General features: G+C 45.3%; 1 protein-coding gene across 2 annotated transcripts in view; it reads left to right on the top strand.

Moving 5' to 3' along the window:
* Positions 1-20,097, top strand: part of PTPRG (protein tyrosine phosphatase receptor type G) — a 786,467-nt gene that overhangs the window by 614,328 nt on the left and 152,042 nt on the right. For both annotated transcript variants that reach the window (XM_004368651.2, XM_023727702.1), the window contains one exon: positions 17,901-18,058. In XM_004368651.2, the coding sequence (XP_004368708.1) occupies positions 17,901-18,058 (158 nt within the window). The remainder of the gene's footprint in view (positions 1-17,900; positions 18,059-20,097) is intronic.

Raw genomic sequence — 20,097 nt, forward strand, 5'->3', positions numbered from 1 at the left:
TCTAGTAAAATTGATCCAGCAGCTCAAGCTTAGGTCCAAGTACTGTAAGAGATGTGTACAACGTCTGTGGCTGTGTTTTCCCTGATTGCCCAAACCTAGAAAGGCTCATCGTTAGCCGGCTGGACAAACGCAGTGTGGTGTATTCATACAGTAGACATGTCACCATTTTGAAAAGGAACGGACGCCAGTGAACAGCATGGGTGTGTCCGAGACTATAAAGTTGAACAAACAAAACAAGGTACCAAGAATACATAGACAGTTCATCAACATGAAGTTCAAAAATGAGAAAACGTAATTTACATTGTTTAAGGATGCATATGTAGGAGGTAAAATTAAAAGAAAAGCAAAGTATGATAATCTCAAAATTGTGGGTGGTGGTTAGTTTTGTGATGAGGGACGGGCCCGGGAGGGTGGCAACAGTCTCCTTTTTTCCTGGTTGGAGGTCACATTGGGGTTCACTTCAGAGTTGTCAGTGGTACGTAAATGTACACACCTTTCAGTATGTGTGTTACATTTCACAATCAGAGAAGACAGTGATTAGCACTGCAAAGGAAGAGATTCAGACATTGCTTTCCTCTGCAACACATCAGGTACCACGTGGCCTGACAACAACAAGCAAAGAAGGGGGTGACAGCATTTCTTTTTTGTTAACTTTTTACTGTAAATACACCTGGCAGGCTGTTTGTTCTCTCTACAAATGGATTGCAGGCCAAAGGAAGCACTGTCGCTGCCTTGGTTTGTATCACTAAGAGAGGACTTGGGAAGCATGTATCTCCTTTGGGAATACGGAAAAAGGAAATGAGAAACAAAGGGAGCAGGGTGTCAGGTGACAGATCTAGAAACCAAAGACTCTTCACCGCCATTGTGCCTGAACTAAACATGGGCTCAGCAGCCCAGCAGGCATCACAGAATCCTCCAGAAACCCTCTGAGATAGAACAACCATGGACCCCACTGTATAGAAAAGGCAAGTGATGCACGCGGAGGCTGGGTGACTTGTCTGAGGGTCACACCTTGAGAAGTAACCCAGCCTAGAGTTAAACCAAGGTCTTTGTGACGTCAGCTGCCTAGAGTCACTCCCAGGCCCTCTCCTTCTCTGTCCTCTACCAGGGTCACCACCTGCTTCTTTCAGTCTTGATGGAAGCTTATCATATAGGCTCTGTTAAAGGAGCAAGTGAAGAAATACTTAACAGGACCTAATCTCTCAGTGTCACTCCAACCCCATTATGACTGACCCTGGCAAGTAAGACCTCTGCACAAACCATCCAAGGCTAAATGGCTGAAGTTTCTGAAAAAATACCTTGCATGGACTTTGAGAGAAGAGAACAAATCATAGAACAAGGGAATTTAGGGAAAAATTAAAATATTAGACAGACATGAGAGTCGGTGTCCTTTTAATCCAGCAGCAGGAAGATGGAGCAGAAGTAAGTTGATGTAGTTTGAGGGTTCTTGTCTGTTTTGTGTATGTGAACTTCAAGCTCCTTTTATCACATGTCTATCTATCCTTCGATCCATAGAGTGCCAGTAAGTGCTAATCAAGGTGAAATGCCTGCCCTGGGGAAAATTTTACTCTCATGAGGAAATCTTTTTATTTACTGATTTTGTCCTTGCCTTCTTGGTGCTGAAGGCCAAAACGACTAATGTTATTTACCTGCAAAGTAATCTCATGTGTTCCCAGGAATAGGCAGTTAGACCTTTGGAATGAGTTTTTGTAGAAAACCTGCATTATGGAATAATTGTATAGAAAGGAAGTTTTATTATTTTTTATTTGAAATTTGACTCTTGGGAGCACTACTGAGCAAGGATTCTGGAACAGCCCTTCAGCATTCAGGCTGTCCTGGGTTTGGATTCTGGCTCTCCAACTTGGCAGCCGTGTGATCCTACACAAATTGCTTCAATCTCTCTGTATCTGAGTTTCCACTTCTTTAAAATGGGAATAATGAAAGTCCCGGCCTTGCAGATATTACTGTTAAATGCATTAAGACGAGGCAAGCATGGACAAAGAATGGTATCTGGCATAGATTCCATGTCTTCTAAATCAGAGGTTGGCAAACTGCAGTCCATAGGCCAAATCTGGCCCACTGCCTGTTTTTGTAAATAAAGTTTTATTGGAACATAGCCATGTTCATTACTTACCTATTGTCTGGGGCTGCTTTCATACTATAACAGCAGAGTTGAGTAGTTAGGACAGGGAGAGCCTTAAATATTTACTGTCTGGCCCTTACAGAAGGAGTTTGCCAGTTCTTCATCTGAGTGGTAGTTATTGCAGTAGCACTGCTAATAGTGTTGTCTGCAGCCAGGGGTTGGTTTGTTTAATAGGTTTTGCTAGGAATTGTGAAAAGGTTTTTTGGGGACAATTGAACTACACTGTCAGGTCACTGACTTACTGTCTTAGACATTACGGAGATGGGCATCAGTTTTCATCTTGCTGTTGACATCACGTCATCAAAATGAGTTTCAACTGAATTAACGCAGGTTTTGTTTTTACGTTTACCTTAAGGAAAGAAACGGTTCACATTATTTTTTTCCTTTTGAATAGGAAAGCCGATGCTGTATTATCTACAGCTCCCTGATAGTTTTGAACATCTTAAAAAGTGGCAAAATTTCCCGTTTGAAGTTTCTGTTTCCAGCGTTTAATTACAGGGACTTTCCTGAAGTGTGCTATAAACACACAGCACCCTGGTCTGAACTAATTGGCTCATGCCTGCTCTGGATGCAGGAAGGCCAGATGCTTATCTGAACACTTTTGATCTCAATGTCTTCTCCAAGCAGCCACACCTACGCGATTTTCCCAGTTTCCTGGATTTCAGCTTGTCACAACCAACACCACAGACATGAGCGATTTCCATATCTTTTCTTAGCCAAAGCCAGGAAATGGGATGCTGTGTGGATTCTATGTTATCACTAATAGTATTGTTAACAATGGTGTTAACACATAAAAAGGCTTCAGAAGTGATTCCTGTTGAATTTGAGGCCAGGTCTCATTTGGCCGGTTTCTTTGTCAATATTTTATCATTTGAACAGGATTATGGGAGTTCAGGGAAAGACCTTTTCCTGGTTCTTTCCCTGGGATATGGAAAGCAAAGACAGTGTGAAAAGATGTCGCTGGTACCTACTGTACGAGCACTTGCTGAAATCTTTGGGGCTACCTTGTGTAGTTTGTTCACCCTGCTAACCCCGCTATACGTGTTATCACCTTGGTGTAGGAGAGGCTCTGAGTTTGAATTCCAGCTCTGCTTTTGACTAGTTACACAGCCTGGGCAAATCGTTTATCTGCTTTGTGGCTCAGTTTTCTCAACTGTGAAATGAGGTTGTAATAAACCAGTTGACATCGAGTCAATCCTACTTATGGAGATCCCATGCGTGTCTGTTGTTGTTATTGTTAAGTGCCTTCGAGTCGTCTTCAACTCAAAGCAACCCCATATGATAGAGTAGAACTGTCCCATAGGGTTTTCTTGGCTGTAGTCATTATGGGAGCAGATTGCCAGGTGTCTTAGGCTGGGTACTCTAGAGAAGCAAAACCAGTGAAGTGTGTGTGTGTGTGTGTGTGTGTATAGGTAGATACACAGAGAGAGAGGTTTATTTAAAAGAAATGGCTCGCACAGTTGTAGAGGCTGGAAAGTCCCAAGACCATGGGGGTCTGGAGTCAGGTTGAAGACTTCTCCTGACTCACATAGCTGCAGGGGCTGGCGAGCCCAAGATCGGCAGGTAAACTGCTAGCTCAGGTCCCAAGAACCGGAGGTCAGATGATGACAAGCTGGATGCAGGATCCAGAGCTAGAGCCTTGCTGGAACATCTGTGTATATACTGGAGGCAGGCCACACCCCAAAGAAACTCCCTTTCAACTGATTGGCTGCTCATAGCAGAGCTCATCATGGAGTTGATTACATCATTACATGGCTCCCAAACTACATCATAACCACCAAACCAATGAGAATCATGGCCCAGCCAAGTTGACACACAACCTTAACTATCACACCAGGTCTTTCTCCTTCAGAGCCACTGGGTAGGTTTGAACCACCAACCTGTTAGTAGCCGAGTGCTTAACTGTTGCTCCGCCAGGGCCATATTGAGTTGTCCTAAGGCTTGAGTGACTGCTGTATATAACTGTGTCTGGCGTGTGGGAAGTGTTCAGTGTCAGCTGTTATCACCTCCTCCTCCACCACCACCACCATCACTGTTATTTATTGTCTGGAGTTAAGTGCGGAGATATGAGTGAAGGATTGTGGAGCTCAGAGGTTTGCGTCCATCACTGCGTGGCTGTTGAAATAGAAGGTATGTTGCTTGACCTAATTGGGCCATACCAAAATAAAATGAAATGATAGAGATGATGATGATGGTGACAGAGATGAACTGGGGTAGCCAGTTCCCTTGAGATCAGGGAACAAGAAAGTGGGTGAAAGGAAGCAGCAGCAACCTCTCATTTGGTAAGCCCCAGCTGTGACCTAGCCCTGTCTGGATGTTCTATACATAGTCTTATTTAATCCTAGCAGCAGCACAGTGAGGTAGGAATTCTTAATTCCATTTCACAAATGGGTAAACCAAGGTCAGAGAGGTTGGCTAATTATCCCACCTCGTGCAGTGGAGCAGTGATTTGAACCCAGTTGTACTGGGCTCCGAAATGCTTGCTCTTTCCACTGGATCCGTTTCTAGTTTCAGCATCAATTCATTACCTGATTATTCTCAAAATCACTTAACTCTTGTGTGCCTCGGTTTCTCCTCCATGAATCAGGTCATTTACTTAGTATCAAAAGGAAGGTAAAAGAATGCACATATGCTGGCAGTTACATCACAGCCATGTACGGGAGAGAAGCAAGCAATGGAGCTGTTGAGTGATAATATTGGGTTTTTGTCACTATATGACTCTGTATAATGTAAGTGTCATGTTCATTTCCTTAACTGTCGACACATCTCTGAGTTCTTTTGTATTCTCTCTTTCAAACTATTAACGTCAACATTCATTTCATTCAAACATCAACCCCTAAATCAGAATGCCGTATGTGGTCAGCTGAAACCACCAGTAAAATCAAGGAAACTGGATGTCTTCCAACCAGGGTGGGGCGGCTGTTTCATGACCTTGGAACCCCTCCTCGGTGCTTGAATACAGGAATCTGGTTAATCAGATTGGCTGTGTCCTTCTCAGGCTGCCTGTGCTGAGAGCCCACAATATCACTGATTAGTCATGCCATAATATGAACCTCTGGACTGTGCGTGTCGGGAAGGCGGGGGGTATGCGTTTATCCACTGTCCATTGGCGGAGGGAGTTTCAGAGGCAAAAATAAGCTCCACGCCTCTACCTCCCCATGTAGTTTGCCCCAGCAGTGTTGCTGCCTGTGCCTGAATGATATGGCTTGTGAATATCCTTCTCAGTGGAGCCCGGGTGGTTAAGAATTCTGCTGCTACCTGGAGGAAAGGAGAATGAAAAACACCAAAGACACAAGGAAAATATTAGCCCAAGAGACAAAAGGGCCACATAAACCAGAGGCTCCATCAGCCTGAGACCAGAAGAACTAGATGGTGCCCGGCTACCACCAATGACCGCCCTGACAGGGAACACAACAGAGAGTCCCTGACGGCACAGGAGAAAAGTGGGGCGCAGAACTCAAATTCTAGTAAAAAGACCAGACTTACTGGTCTGAGACTAGAGGAACCCCAGAAGACATGGCACCTGGATGCTCTGTTAACCCAGAACTAAAACCATTCCCAAAGCCAGCTCTTCGGACAAAGATTAGACTGGACTATGGGACATAAAATGATACTCGTGAGGAGTATGCTTCTTAGTTTAAGTAGATACACGAGACTAAATGGGCCGCTCCTATCCAGAGGCGGGATGAGAAGCTAGAAAGGGACAGGAGCTGGTTAAATGGACATGGGAAACCCGGGATGGAAACGGGGAGTGTGCTGTCACATTGTGGGGATTGCAACTAGGGTTACGTAAAATGTGTATATAAATTTTTGTATTAGAAATTAGCTTGAGCTGTAAACTTTCACCTAAAGCACAATTTAAAAAAAAAGTAAAAAAGAATTCTGCTGCTAACCAAAAGGTCAGCAGTTTGAATCCACTAGCTGCTCCTTGGAAACCCTATGGGGCAGTTCTACTCTGTCCTGTAGGATTGCTATGAGTCGGAATCGACTCAACGGCAGTGGTTTGGTTTTTTTGTTTTTATCCTTTTAAATACCATGCCCTTCACTTAGGAGCTGGTATTGGCAAATTTTCCCTGTAAAACGCCAGATGGTAAATATTTTAGGCTTTGCCAGCCGCACGTTCTCTGTTGCAACTACTCTACTTTGCAATTGCAGCACAAAACCAGCCTGAGACAGTGCGTCAACTAATGATCCTAAGTGTGTTCCCGTAAAACTGCATTCCAATAACAGGCAATAGGCTGGATTTGGCCCGCAAACCATAGTTTGAGCACTTTTGAGTTAGAGTTCCTTAGTGACTTAGTTTGACAAATTTTATTCAGCCGTGTATGAAGAGCCTACTGCTGTGTAAGGCATGGAAGTCTTGGGTGGCACAAATGGATAAGCACTCGACTACTAACCAAAAGGTTGGCGCTTTGAACCCAACCGGAGGTGCCTCAAAAGAAAGCCCTGTCGATCTGCTTCCAAAAGGTCACAGCCTCGAAAATCTATGGAGCATGGTTCTACTCTGTAACACATGGGGTCGCCATGAACCGGAATCTAGTCGACAGCAAGTGGCACTATGCAAGGCACTGGGCTGGGTGCTGGCGATGGAGTCGGGAGCCACGGTCTGGCTGTGATGGAGAGACAGGGATTTGATCAGACTGTACAGTGAGACCCTGGTCTGTAGAGCCTGTGAACTTTGGCGAGTTATCGGCTCTCATCAGGATGCTGATCCCCACTTCACAGGGCCATGAGGCCTTGTTCAGAGAAAGGCTGCAGCAGTGCCTGGCACAGAATCCATGTGCCAAAAAACTGAACTGGTCAAAGGAGGCAAACTGCAGCCCATTGCACAGTGCAGAGCAGAGGGTCAGGGGCTGGGCAGTGAAGGTTGACTGAGGCTGGAGAACCTGGCCGGTACAAACAGATGAGTGCTCCTGCTTCCTGGCCCAATGAACACCCTTCCCTGTGGTCACATGAAGGCCCTGGGCCCAGCTCCTGGTAGACGCATGAAGCTGACAGGACCCCTCAGTGTGAGTCCTATTGAATCATATCAGTGCCATATTCCTTCATTTCTGTTCAGTGGTGTCTTAGACACCTCTTATGTGCTTCTTTAAACCAAACAGTAGTTTACCTTAACTAGTTAAGAAAGTCTTCCTTGAGCATTGTGCTCTTTTAAGATCTATCTGTACGGAGTCAGGATCGAAGAAGCATTGACATGTTTGAGTTGTGGTGTTGGCGAAGAATATGGAGTATACCACAGACTGCCAAAAGACCGAACAAATCTGTCTTGGAAGAAGTACAACCAGAATGCTCCTTAGAAGCAAGAATGGTGAGATTATGTCTCACATGCTTTGGACATACTATCAGGAGGGACCAATCCCTGGAGAAGGACATCATGCCTGGTAAAGTGGAGGGTCAGTGAAAAAGAGGAGGACCCTCAGGGAGATGGTTTGACACAGTGGCTGCAACAATGGGCTCAAGCGTAACAACGATTGTAAGGATGGCGCAGGACCGGGCAGTGTTTCGTTCTCTTGCGTATAGGGTTGCTGTGAGTCGGAGCTGACTCGACGACGCCTGACAACAGCAACATGGGATGAAATTGACAACACCACTTGAAAGACTAGATAGAAACCTTAGGCAGTGAGTTTATATTAATGCGGGAGGAACAACTTGGAAAAGGAGGGTGAGAATGATTGCACACCTTGAATGTAATCAATGCCACTGAAATGTACTTGCAGAAATTGTTGAATTAGTATAGGTTCTGCAGTGTATATTCTCAACAACCAAAAAATAAATAAAAATAGCTACCACTGTGTAACCTCTTCACAATTTTTAGCCAAATTACAGATTGTGCTTACCCAGCAGCTGACTTTACCCCCAGGGCGTGTCAGATTTGGGGCTTATTGAACGATTCCTTCAACTCTCCCTCTTGCTTACTGCACTCCAGCCACACACCAGGCAGACGTCCTGAGTGCTGACGTTTCCCTCTGCTTGGAACATTCCTCCCTACCCATAGCCACGGGGCTCACTTCCTCACCGCCTCCAGGTTTTCAGTCAAACGACTCTGATTAACTCAGTGAGCCTGCCCCTAAAATTGCTATTTCTAAAACAGTGGTCAGGGCAGACCTCACTGAGAAGTAGGTCATGAAATATGACTAAGTTCTTAGTAGCTGAAGAGCATTGGGTCTGAAGCCAGCCAGGAAGAAGAGTTCAGGGAGAATGAAGAGCCAGTGCAAAGGCCCTGGTGGGGGGGGTAGTTACTTGATGTGCTCATGGGACAGCAAAGAGGCCTGTGTGGCTGTGCTTAGTTAGAGTCAGAAAGTAGAGTCAGATGACGCTGCAGAGGACATAGGACCCACGAACAGTCCTCATGGAAACCAGCTACTGAAGTGTGGTCCTTGGACCAGAAGCATTATTAAAAATACAGTCTCTCAACTCCCACCCCAGACCCATGGGATCAGAATCTGCATTTTAACAAATTTTCAGGGTGATTTGCATGCCCAGTACAGTTTGAGCACCTGGTGGCACAGTGGTTGAGAGCTCGGCTGCTAACCAAGAGACTGGCAATTCAAATCCACTAGTGCTCCTTGGAAACCATATGGGGCAGTTCTACTCTGTCCTGTAGGGTCGCTGTGAGTCGGAATCGACTCGACGGCCGTGGGTTTGGTTTGGTTTGATCCTGGTTGTTCCTCCTGTATTTAGAGTGACTTAATGCCCAGCTCTTTCCTCTGTCTGCTCCCCTTTCCCCCTAGCATGCAGTAGAAGGCCAGTCCTGCCCCAGGGATCTTCAGTGTTTAAGGAAAAGTTAATAACGTTTTCCTATAAAGAATTTTGGGAAAACTCTGAAGAAACTAAACAATCATTTGTCTGAAGACAAAGCTTGGGCTTTCTAGTGTTAATTTATCCCCAGTACTTCCCTAAAATTGGCTAACTACTTTTTGAGGGAGGGACGGGTTTTCTTCTACTAGAGACCACCACATTCCACTGAAATACTTTGCTCATTGACGTATGTGTGTGTGTATGCATGTCCAAGTGTGTGTATCATATGTGTGTATGTGGAGTCCCTCCGTGGCACAAATGGTTATGTACTCAACTACTAACCTAAAGGTTGGTAGTTCGAACCCACCCAGAGACACCTAAGAAGAAAAGTCTGACAGTCCGCTTCCAAAACCCTATGAAAACCCTGTGGAGTACAGTTCTACTCTGCACATATGGGGTTGCCATGAGTCAGAATCCACTTGTTGGCAACTGGTGTGGGTTTTGTTTGGTTTTTTTGTTTTTGGTTTTGTGTGTGTGTGTGTGTGTGTGTGTGTGTGTGTGTGTATTCAACATAATTCCCTAATTTGGTTACTGCACGGGTCTCATCTATATGCTGATTGGTCATCGTATCTTATAAAGGGCTTTCTTCTTTCCTGTATAGTCAAAACATTGAAAATATTAGGTAATTAACACACTGAAAAAATACAGTCAATCAGGTGATTATCATCTAATGTTTTAATGATCACATTTTTAATCCAGTTAGGCAAGTTTGAATCTTTCAGATTGTCTTTAATTAAAAATTTCCTTCTGGCACTGCTATCAGAACTATGAAATTGAGCAGAATTGAGTCAGTTATAATTTAATGTTGAAAGAAAACTGCAAGGATAACCGGGCCGCACTGGGTGTAATGGGTGACCATGACTTAAAAGCCCTCAGACAGAATTAGCTAATTGATAAAGAGAAATTTAATCATCTACGGATATACTCCATTTGCATTCAAATAAGGTATTTCTTTTTCTAAGTAAACCTCCCCTAGCTGATTATTCATGTTGTCATTCAGAATGGTTAAAAATGAAAGACAGAGTTGGGTGAAATAGAGACTACTTCATACACTGTGTATTTAATATAAAAGTCATACATTATTCATTTTTTCAATTTGAATAACTTTGAATTTCGCATCCCTGTTCCTCATCTTTTTCTTTGATGAACAATTAATTATTAAAGTATGGTATTGTCTGCATACAGCACCCCGGATCCTTGACTGTGGAAGGTGAGATTCATTCCTTTTCAATCCTTTTATCTGGTAATGCACAGTACCTGCTTATTACGGTAAAATGGCATCAATGGTGGTATAAGTAGAATGTTTCAAATATTTTTCTGAACTAGTTAAGTGACTGTGATGGGAACGTTTTGAATTTATATTACTAATTAGGAGAAGAGTTCAAGACAGAATGCTCTGATCGGAATGTGTGATGGAGTCATACTGCCCTTTTATAACAAGATTTATTTAACAAGCACTTATAAGGGCTAGGCACATTTCTAAGCCCTTTACTTATGTTAAAGGATTTAATACTCAGAACCTCCTTTTGAGGTCGAGACTATTATTATCTCATTTTACAGATGAGGAAACAGTTATAGAGAAGTTACATAACTTGTCTGAGGTCATACCATTGAGTACAATAGCTAGGATTCAAACCAAGGAGTTCTGGCTGCAGCACTTACCCCATTGTCAGTGTGCTCAGCTACTAACCTAAAGCTTGGAGGTTGACCCCATCCAGAGGCACCTCAGAAGAAAGGCCTGGCAATCCACTTCCAAAAAATCAGCACAGTTCTACTCTGGCACAGAGGGGTCATTGTGAGTTGGAGTCCACTCGATGGCAGCTGGTTGATTGGTTGACATTGTTTTAAAGATTTTCTTAATGGAAGAATTTTAAGTTTTAAACCAGAAACCCCATTCTTCCTCCTTCCCAGTGGCTGTACTGAGAAACTTCTAGTCTTGGATCCCATCGGCTGAGGGCCTTGTGGCTTAAACAGGCTTGTGAAAGGCTGTGCTGGAAATACAGGGCTCTTATTTCTAGAATTGTTTCTAACTTAGAATTAAGCATTTTGAGCATCCCGGTTGTTAGTCGTTAGTTGACCACTGCCTATGGGGCTGAGCAGGAAATTTCCAGAAAGATCAGTTTAAACTGATAGTCATTTTTAACTTAGAAAACCCAGGGGAGAAACACCAAGTCAAGAGTTAATTCTCTAAGATATTGTTCACAAAAGAAACCGTTACTAATATTGGGGCCAACAGAACATGTAGCATACCCCTTCCCTCCCAGCCTTCTCCCCACATACCACCCTTCCCCCAATTCTGGTGGTGGCTCTGCAAGTGTGACTTCCCAACAGCCGGGACCTCCCACCACTTGACGTAAAATAGAGGTCAGCAAACCGTGGCTCAAAGGCCAAGTCTATCCCACTATCTGTGTTTGTACGGCCCCTGAACTAAGAATTGCTTTTATATTTGAACCCTAATTAAGCAAAATGTTACCCCCCCTCAAAAAAAAAAAAAAAGAATTCCTTTCCTCTCATTAGAAGAGCTGTATTATAAAAAATTATACTCAGTTATCATTATCATATTATAAATTTCATGAATAAAAAGATTGTGGAAATTTGTTTTGTTGTATAGAGACCTACAAAATACCTTCAATTTTGCCTCTTGACCTGCAAAGCTTGAAGTATTTACTAGCTGGCCCTTTACAGAGTACGTTCACTAACTCCAGAGCCTGCCTGGAGCTCAGCTGGCGTTTCTCTCAACCAAAACCATACTCGTTGCCATCAAGTCATTTCTGACTCATGGTAACTCTATTTACGTGCTTTAGCTGGCTTAATTGTTTTAGCAAACTTCAGGAGTAAGTAGTCTCGTTATTCCCACTTTACACATAAGGAAAGTAGCTCAAAGAGGTTAAGTTGTTTGCCTAAAGCCACACAGCTATTAAGTATCAGTTGATTCCAAATTCTATAGGCGATTCATGATCCAAAGGGGGAAAATGCAGAACAGAATTCCAAATTTTCATGGAATCCAGACTGTTGGGAGCCATGGAGGTTGGATGAACCCCTGGAACTATTGCCCTGAGATAATCTTTAAACCTTAAACCAAAAATATTTCCTGCACAAAACAGTAACGATGTACATGAGTAGACTTTGGTGATTTAGAGGAATAGTAATAATAGTAATCAAAAGAATTAGAATAAGCGTAAAAGCAGGTATCACTTACCAAATGCTGTTCCAGGCCCTTTTGTATTGACTTCACAGCAGCCAGCAAGGCTTTGTAGCCTGCGTAAGATCACACAGCTAACTCATGGGTGGTGGAGTTGGAGTTGGAGCCTGCGCAGGCTGAGAATCTGCTCCCTTCTCTTCATCAGAGTGCTGATGGGAGCAGCGGTTAGATTTAATTGTAACAGCACTAAGTGGCGTTTAGGAGTTGTCAGGTGCTGCAAATGGTTAAGTGCCGGACTGCTAACTGAAAGACTGGTGGTTCAGATCCACCCAGAGGTGCTTCGGAAGTAAGGCCTGGCCGTCTGCTCCCGAAAGGTCACACCTTGAAAACCCTATGGAGCACTTTTGCTCTGCACACATGAAGTCGGAATTGACCTGATGACAGCTAACGACAAGTGGTGTCTGTGGGCACAGTGGTGGTCCAGTGGCAGGATTCTCACCTTCCATGCGGGAGACCCAGGTTCAGTTCCCGGCCAGTGCCCCTCACGCATTGATCCCGAGTGTTTTCCTTGAAGAAGGAATCTCATCCAGGTCTCTGACTTCTCCTCAAGTTATTGACCTTGCGTTTGTTCCTTCAGTCTGGTCTTCCATTTCCCCAGCCCTGAAATTAAAGAACTGGATTAAATTGGTGGTTGTCAAAGCGAAACCTCAGAAATGCCCTGGGTCCCAAACTCAGCTTCAACCACAGTAGCCACACTTTTAGCTGTTTGAGTTACTGGGCTCCAGAATGAGATTTTATTTGAAGAAAGGGCTCTTCGGCTCCCAATGCCGCCGAACTAGGGCTCTCTAAGGCCCCTCCCAGGTCTCGGAGTCCTAAGGTCCACTGTGGTGGGAGAAATAGACAGTGGAGCCTTTGTCTGCCTTGGCAGCTCCACCCGCCCTCTCCCGATGGCACTGCACCTTCATCAATTAAAAGGCGCATCCTGTGTGGCACAAACGGTGCCGTGTTCAGCTACTAACAGGTTGGCAGTTTGAGCCTACCCAGAGGTGCCTCAGAAGAAAGGCCTGACAATCTACTTCTGAAAGATCACAGCCATTGAAAACGCTATGGAGCACCATTCTACTCGGACACACACAGGGTCTCCAGGAGTCTGAATCAATGGCAATTGGTTTGGTTGTGTGTTTAATCAGTTAAAGCCAGAACTTACATCTGAAGCCACTGGGTTGGCCGAGGACAGAGAAACCCTCCTGCAGTTGCATCATGGTTACCCCTGCCATTTCCACGGCTCCCTGCTGAACCCACGAGCCCATAACAAGAGCTTCTGTAAGAGTCCTGATTCTGCTGAGGCAGCGTTGCATTCTGAAACCCCGTCTCCTCACACTGGTGGGGCAAGTGTTCCTACTTTACCTTTTAAGTTCCTTAAAACCCAGTTTCTTCCCCAGGTAGGTGCTTCAGATGGGAGCTTTGCTGTCGCCGGCTTGGGGGATTGTCTGGCCACTTCTGTGGGCATACAGCAAGCTTGACTGACTGCAGCCCTAATATTGGAGCAGGCCCGGCAGGGAACACCCTGCAGATTCCTGGCCAGTTGGTCTAGAGCCCTTGATTGTCAGGCACATTGATGTGTTGCACCGTGACACGAAATCCACCAGCACCGTGAGGCAGGGATGAAGGTGGTGGTTTTGCAGACTGTGGTGCCAAGCCCCACATGCGCCCTGTATTGCTGCGGGCTTTGGGTTGACTATTTGCACAATCCAGGAAGCACAGAGGCGGAAGCAAAGGCCGTAACAGTTGCTCCTCCCAGCCAAACCCGGCCCCGCCAAGCACGCCTGCAGTGGCGCTCCCCACCGTTAGCCTGCCGGTCACAGGCTTCAGTGAGCGCCCTGACTCCCCTGTGGGTGAAGGGGCAAGTCCGTTATTCCTGGCTTCTGTCCCCAAGTGACTGCTTTTGTCATGTTGGTTATAGAACACTGAGATTTGAAAGACTGTTGTGTTTATCCGTTAATACTTCTTGATCACTTTTAAAAAGTGAATTGAAAACCTACCTAATAATCAGCCAAGCCTTCCCGGCCTCAGAGTAACTGCTGTTACTGCTGTTCTAGTGACCTTGGGCTTGGTTTGTTAACCCTTGTGTGCCTGGTTTCCACTTCTGTATCATGGAAGCATGAAAACTACCTGCTTGAGAGGTTGTGAAGTTTAAGACAGAATCACGGTGGTTTCAGCACTTTTTAACAGAGAACTACAAACCAGGTGGCGTGAGACAGCAGGTCTTTACTCGCTCACAGTTCTGGAGTCTAGGAGGCTGAATTCTGGCAGAACTGGCAGGGTGTGGGTTCTCTGAAGGCTTTAGGGGAAGATCTTCCGTTGTGTTTTCCAGCTTCTGGGAGCGCCAGGCATTCCCAGGCTTGTGGCAGGAAAACGGTAGTTTCTGCCTCCACCTTCGCTCAGCCGTCTTCCCTCTGTATGTGTCTCTGTGTCGCTGGGTCTCCTCCTCTTCTGACAAGGAGGATGGGCCCACCTACTCATGTTAACGGATTCTGCAACGATGCTTTTTTCAAGTACCGTCACATTCACGTTACTGGCATTCCGGACTTGAATGGTTTCTCGGAACACACAGATCAACCCATAACACCTGGATCTAGACTCAGACTATCTGGTTTGTACCTCAGTTCTGTAAACTGAGAGTAATAATAAGATCTACTTCGTGAGGGCTACCATAAGTTTTCAATAAGTCAATCTTCATCAAACTCAGAACAGGGCCAGGCACGTATAAACCTGTTGCCGTGGAGTCGATGCCGACTCGTGGCGACTGTATAGGACAGAGTAGAACTAACTGCCCCAGAGAGTTTCCAAGGAGCATGTGGTGGATTCGAACTGCCGACCTTTTGGTTAGCAGCCATAACTCTTAACCACCATGTCACTGGGGTTTCCAGAACAGGGCCAGGCACATATAAACCCGTTGCCATGGAGTCGATTCCAACTCATAGCGATTGTATAGGACAGACTAGAACTGCCCCATCAGGTCTCCACCACGGCTGTAATCTTTACGGAGGCAGACTGCCACATCTTTTTCCTGCGGAGCGACTGGTAGGTTCGAACCGCTGACCTTTCAGTTAGCAGCCACCTACTTAACCACTACACCACCAGGGCTCCTATTTGTCACATATAGTAAGTGTATTTAAATGTTTACAACATGTAAATACTCATAATAGTGCCTGGCATATAGTAAAAGCTAAATAAATATGAAGTCTTACTCAGCTAATCCCTACCCAAAGAAAAATTGAGATTTTAATCCTGCTCGGGTGGTTGATTTCTGTTGGGTTTTGGCATCATCCTCTGGTTACACGGAGCTCTTCGGTCTGGGAACACACGTTTGCTCAGATGCCTGCGCTAGCTGTTCTGCATGAAAGATAGAAGAAGGAGGAAGTTCAACACTTGGGAAGAATGTTTGGGTCAGCACAGGTGTGTCCATGAAACACCCTGGAGCCCTGCGGTCCCCCAGAAATGTCCCAGAGCCAGCTGGAGACCCTTGAAGGGCAAAGGCAAACTATTAGCAGGATTACAACTGTCTTCTTCCATCCCTTACAGTGGATGGAAGAAGGAATCACAGGCTTAGACCCAGGGCTAATCCTCTGGAGACCTGCAGAGTGGCTAGAACCTTCTCTGACTGGTGAAAGAAGGTGGGTGATTTGGAAAAATTATAAGACAGTACCCTAGTCGTCTCTGTTGAAGTGTTCATCCCTGCATCAGGGCCTTTGCACATGCTGTTCCCACTGCCTAAAATGTTCTTCCTCGGTCCTTTTGTCCCACTCTCCTCGGCTTTCACCTAGCTAACTACAGCTTCTTCTCCAGCTGAGTCAGGACCAGGCAGACTTTGGAGTCGAGGTACCCGGATTCATATCCCCACTTTGCCCTCTGTCATGGATTGAATTGTGTCCCCCAAAAATGTGTATATCAATTTGGCTAGGCCGTGATTCCCAGTATTGCGTGATTGCCCACCATTTTGTGGTTTTCCCATGTGTTGTAAGTCCTGTCTCTATGATGTTAGTGAGACAGGATTAGTGGCAGTTATGTTAATGAGGCAGGACTCAATCTATAAGACTAGATTGTGATTTTAGCCAATGTCTTTTGAGATATAAAAGAAAGAAGCGAGCAGAGAGACTTGGGGATGTCATGCCACCAAGAAAGAAGCACCAGGAGCATAGCACGTCCTTTGGACCCAGGGTCCTTGCACTGAGAAGCTCCTCAATCTGAGGAAGATTGATGACAAGGACCTTCCCCCAGAACCGACGGAGAGAGAAAGCCTTCCCCTGGAGCTGGCACCCTGTATTAAAACGTCTAGCCTCTTAGATTGTGAGAGAATAAATTTCTCTTTGTTAGAGCCATGGTGTTTCTGTTACAGCAGCACTGGGTAACTAGGACATTTTCCACTGTGGTGTTTCTGTCACAGTAGTACTGGGTGACCAGGACAGCCATCCACCGTGGTGTTTCTGTTAACAGCAGTACCGGGTGACTAGGACAGCCATCCACTGTGGTGTTTCGGTTACAGCAGCACTGGGTGACTAGAACATTTTCCACTGTGATGTTTCTGTTACAGCAGCACTGGGTGACTAGGACAGCCTCTACCAGCTGTTTGACCTTGGGAAGGCAGGGACAAATTCCATGCTGTGAGGAATGATTGTTGAGTCTCAGCTGAAATGTCATTTCTTCTATCTAAGGGGAGACACCTCCACTTACGTAAAGACAAGAACCCTGTGTCCAGGGCCACCATGTCAAGTTCAGGGTTGTACCTTGGTTGGGTTTCACTTTGATGTGGATTGACCTTGGGCGAAACCACGATGAAATGTGACCAGCGTTGGAATTTTACTTTACCGTGTGCTTCTGGTTTTCATTTCATATTGCTTCTCTCTTTGTGTCCCACTGATACTTACTCCATAGGTATTAGATCGACAAGGGTTCTGTGGTGAAACAAGACTGGGAAAGGATGGGTTAAAGAAGGTGAAACCATACGCCAGGGTTCATCACAGCACTATTCACAGCAGCCGAAATATCCATCAACAGATGAGTGGACAAACAAGATGTGGTACACATACACAATGGAGTATTGATCAGCCATGAGGAGAAATGAAGTCCTGATACATGCTACAACATGGATGAACCTTGAACACGTTATGCGGAGTGAAATAAGTCACTTGCAAAAGGACAGATATTGTACGATCCCTCTTACATGAAATATAAATGTGCAAATGTATAGAGGCCAAAGTTCATTAGTGGTTACAAAGGGTGGGAGGGAGGGGAAAGGGGGAGTCATTGTTTAGGGGGCACTGAGTGTCTGTTAAGGGAATGGAAAAATTTGGAAACAGTGGTGATGGTTGGCCAACATGTAGAACATGATTAATGTCACTGAATTATACATGTAAAAATGGTTGAAATGGCAACTGTTCTGTTACTTATATTTTTACCACAATAAAAAAGAAAATCAAACCCCTTGTCCTTTCCACAGGACTTCTCAGAGACTTTTCTATGCTAGTGTTTTGTCTGCTTCCTGGGGGGAGGGAGAGACCGCCATGTTGCCCAGCATCATTCATCACGGAACCCTTTTCTCATGAGACGCGGTGCGGTGTTGGCGTCCTCAGAACACACCCTGGGAGGCCCTGCTTTGTTTTCTGTGCTCTCCCACCACAGATGTTCGTGCTTCTCGGGATGTAAACCAACAGAAGGCGTGTGATGTGGCACAAGCACTGCAAGACTTTTAAGTGTGTGTCTGTAGCCTGGTGCAGCTTATAATTATGCTTTTCTTCTCCCTCTTTCCCCAAACAGAGAAGGAGACTTTTCTGGATCCTTTTGTCCTCCGAGACCTCCTGCCTGCCTCCCTGGGCAGCTATTACCGGTACACAGGGTCTCTGACCACCCCGCCATGTAGCGAAATCGTGGAGTGGATCATCTTTCGGAGGCCTGTCCCCATCTCCTACCGCCAGGTAGATATTAAGCCCCCCATGGGGCTCGGGGGTGTACTTGTTGGTGTTGGTTTAACTACCTGACATTTCTAGAGTACTCTGGTAAGGATTTTTTTGATCCTCTGCTCTTCATTGATTCCTTCATTCTTTCATCCAACAAACATGTTTTGAACCCAAGAATTATAAAACAGAGCATGGATTCTCTCTCCAAATTAATTGACCAACTGAGGAGAATTGCAGGCATGAAATTTAGATCATCTTTAAGTATTCAATCTGGAGGAAATAATAATGGCTATCCTCTACGACTGGAGCCCAGGGGACCTAGTGGTTAAGAACTTGGCTGCCAACCGAAAAGGTTGGCAGTTCGAATCCACCAGCCACTCCTTAGAAACCCTATGTGGGAGTTCTACTCTGTACTATACGGTCGCTCTGAGTCGGAATCGACTTGATGGCAGCGGGTTTTGGGGGTTTTTTTGTTTTTATTCTCCGTAACAGTGATGGAATCCCTGGGTGGTATAAATGGTTAATGCGCTCAGCTGCTAACCAAAAGGGTGGAGGTTTGAGTCCACCCAGATGCACCTCAGAAGAAAGACGTGGTGATCTACTTCTGTAAGATCAGCCATTGAAAACCCTGTGGAGCACAGTTCGACACTTACACACACGGGGTCACTATAAGTCAGAGTCAACTCAGTGGCAGCTAGTTTTTGTGACAAGGATACCTTGTTCTAGGGACTCTTCTAAGCTCTTTATGTTTGTTATCCCATTTAATCCTCAGGAACAACAATCTTAGATGACGTACGTACTACTTGTACCCCCATTTTACAAAGGAGGAAATGGAACGCAGAGGTTAAAAAAAAACAAAGTTGTGGGAAGTCACACAGCTGATTACCAAGCCGTGTATCTGACCCCAGAGATTATGCTTTTAACCACTAATCCTACACAGGGTCCCGAAAAGAGAGAGATTCATGTATACGAAGAAATGAAATAAAAAATACCACTGACTGAGCACTTTCTGTGTGGCAAGAACTTTCCTGAGCACGTTACACACGTCAGCTTCATCGGGGCAAAACAATGTGGAGAGAGAAGTATTTTGGTACCACTCGACACACGAGGAGTCCTGGTGGTGTACTGGTTAACTGCTCAGCTGCTAACCGAAAGGTCAGTGGTTTGAACCCACCAGCCCCTCGTGGGAGAAAGATGTGGCAGTCTGCTTCCATAAAGATTTCAGCCTTGGAAACCCTATGGGACAGTTCTACTCTGTCCTACAGGGTCACTGTGAGTCAAAATCGACTTGATGGCAGTGGGTTTTTATACACATAAAGACACTGCAGGGTGGAGAGACTAGGTAACATGCCCAAGATTCATGCCCAAGAGTGACGAAGTCAGAAACCAAGTCTGAGTGTGTCCACTTCCAAAACCCACGCTGTTGACCACTAGGCTGTACTGCCCCCCTCTGATTGTGGCCGGCGCAGATTTCATGGGAAGGCGGGATTTGGGCTGAGCAGTTAACTGTGGTTAGAAATTGGGTAAATAGAGATGGAGCTGAAAGCAAGATCAGAGGAAGAAAAACCATCAGTCAGATGAAAGGCCTTGAATTCACCTCATGAGGGATAATAGATAGGGGAAAACTCTCAGAGGGGACATGTTAGTTGTCAAAAATTCATCACGCGCTCACGTGGAAGAACAGTAAGATTTCTTCTGTATGATTCTAGAAAACAGAGCCGGGAGCAACGGGTAGGGTTTATAAGAAAGAGGATTTGAGTGATTAACCAAGACTGTCTAAAAATGGAAGAGTCCTATCAAAGCCTTTCGTGGAAATGCCTCCCCAGAGCTTGACAGCTAATGGTAGGGACATTGTAGAGGGAAGGGGGGAGTTTTGGAATTTTATGTGATAGTATCGTTAAAGTAATTGAAGATACAGGGAACAAGATTACGAACCCAGCTGCGTGGGGGATAAAAGAAAAAAACCAAACCTGTTGCCGCCAAGTCGATTCTGACTCATAGCAACCCTGTAGGACAGAGTAGAGCTGCCCCACAGAGTTTCCAAGGTGTGCCTGGTG

This window comes from Trichechus manatus, unplaced genomic scaffold (assembly GCF_000243295.1).
Source record: "Trichechus manatus latirostris isolate Lorelei unplaced genomic scaffold, TriManLat1.0 scaffold00001, whole genome shotgun sequence".
Classification (NCBI taxonomy): domain Eukaryota; kingdom Metazoa; phylum Chordata; class Mammalia; order Sirenia; family Trichechidae; genus Trichechus; species Trichechus manatus.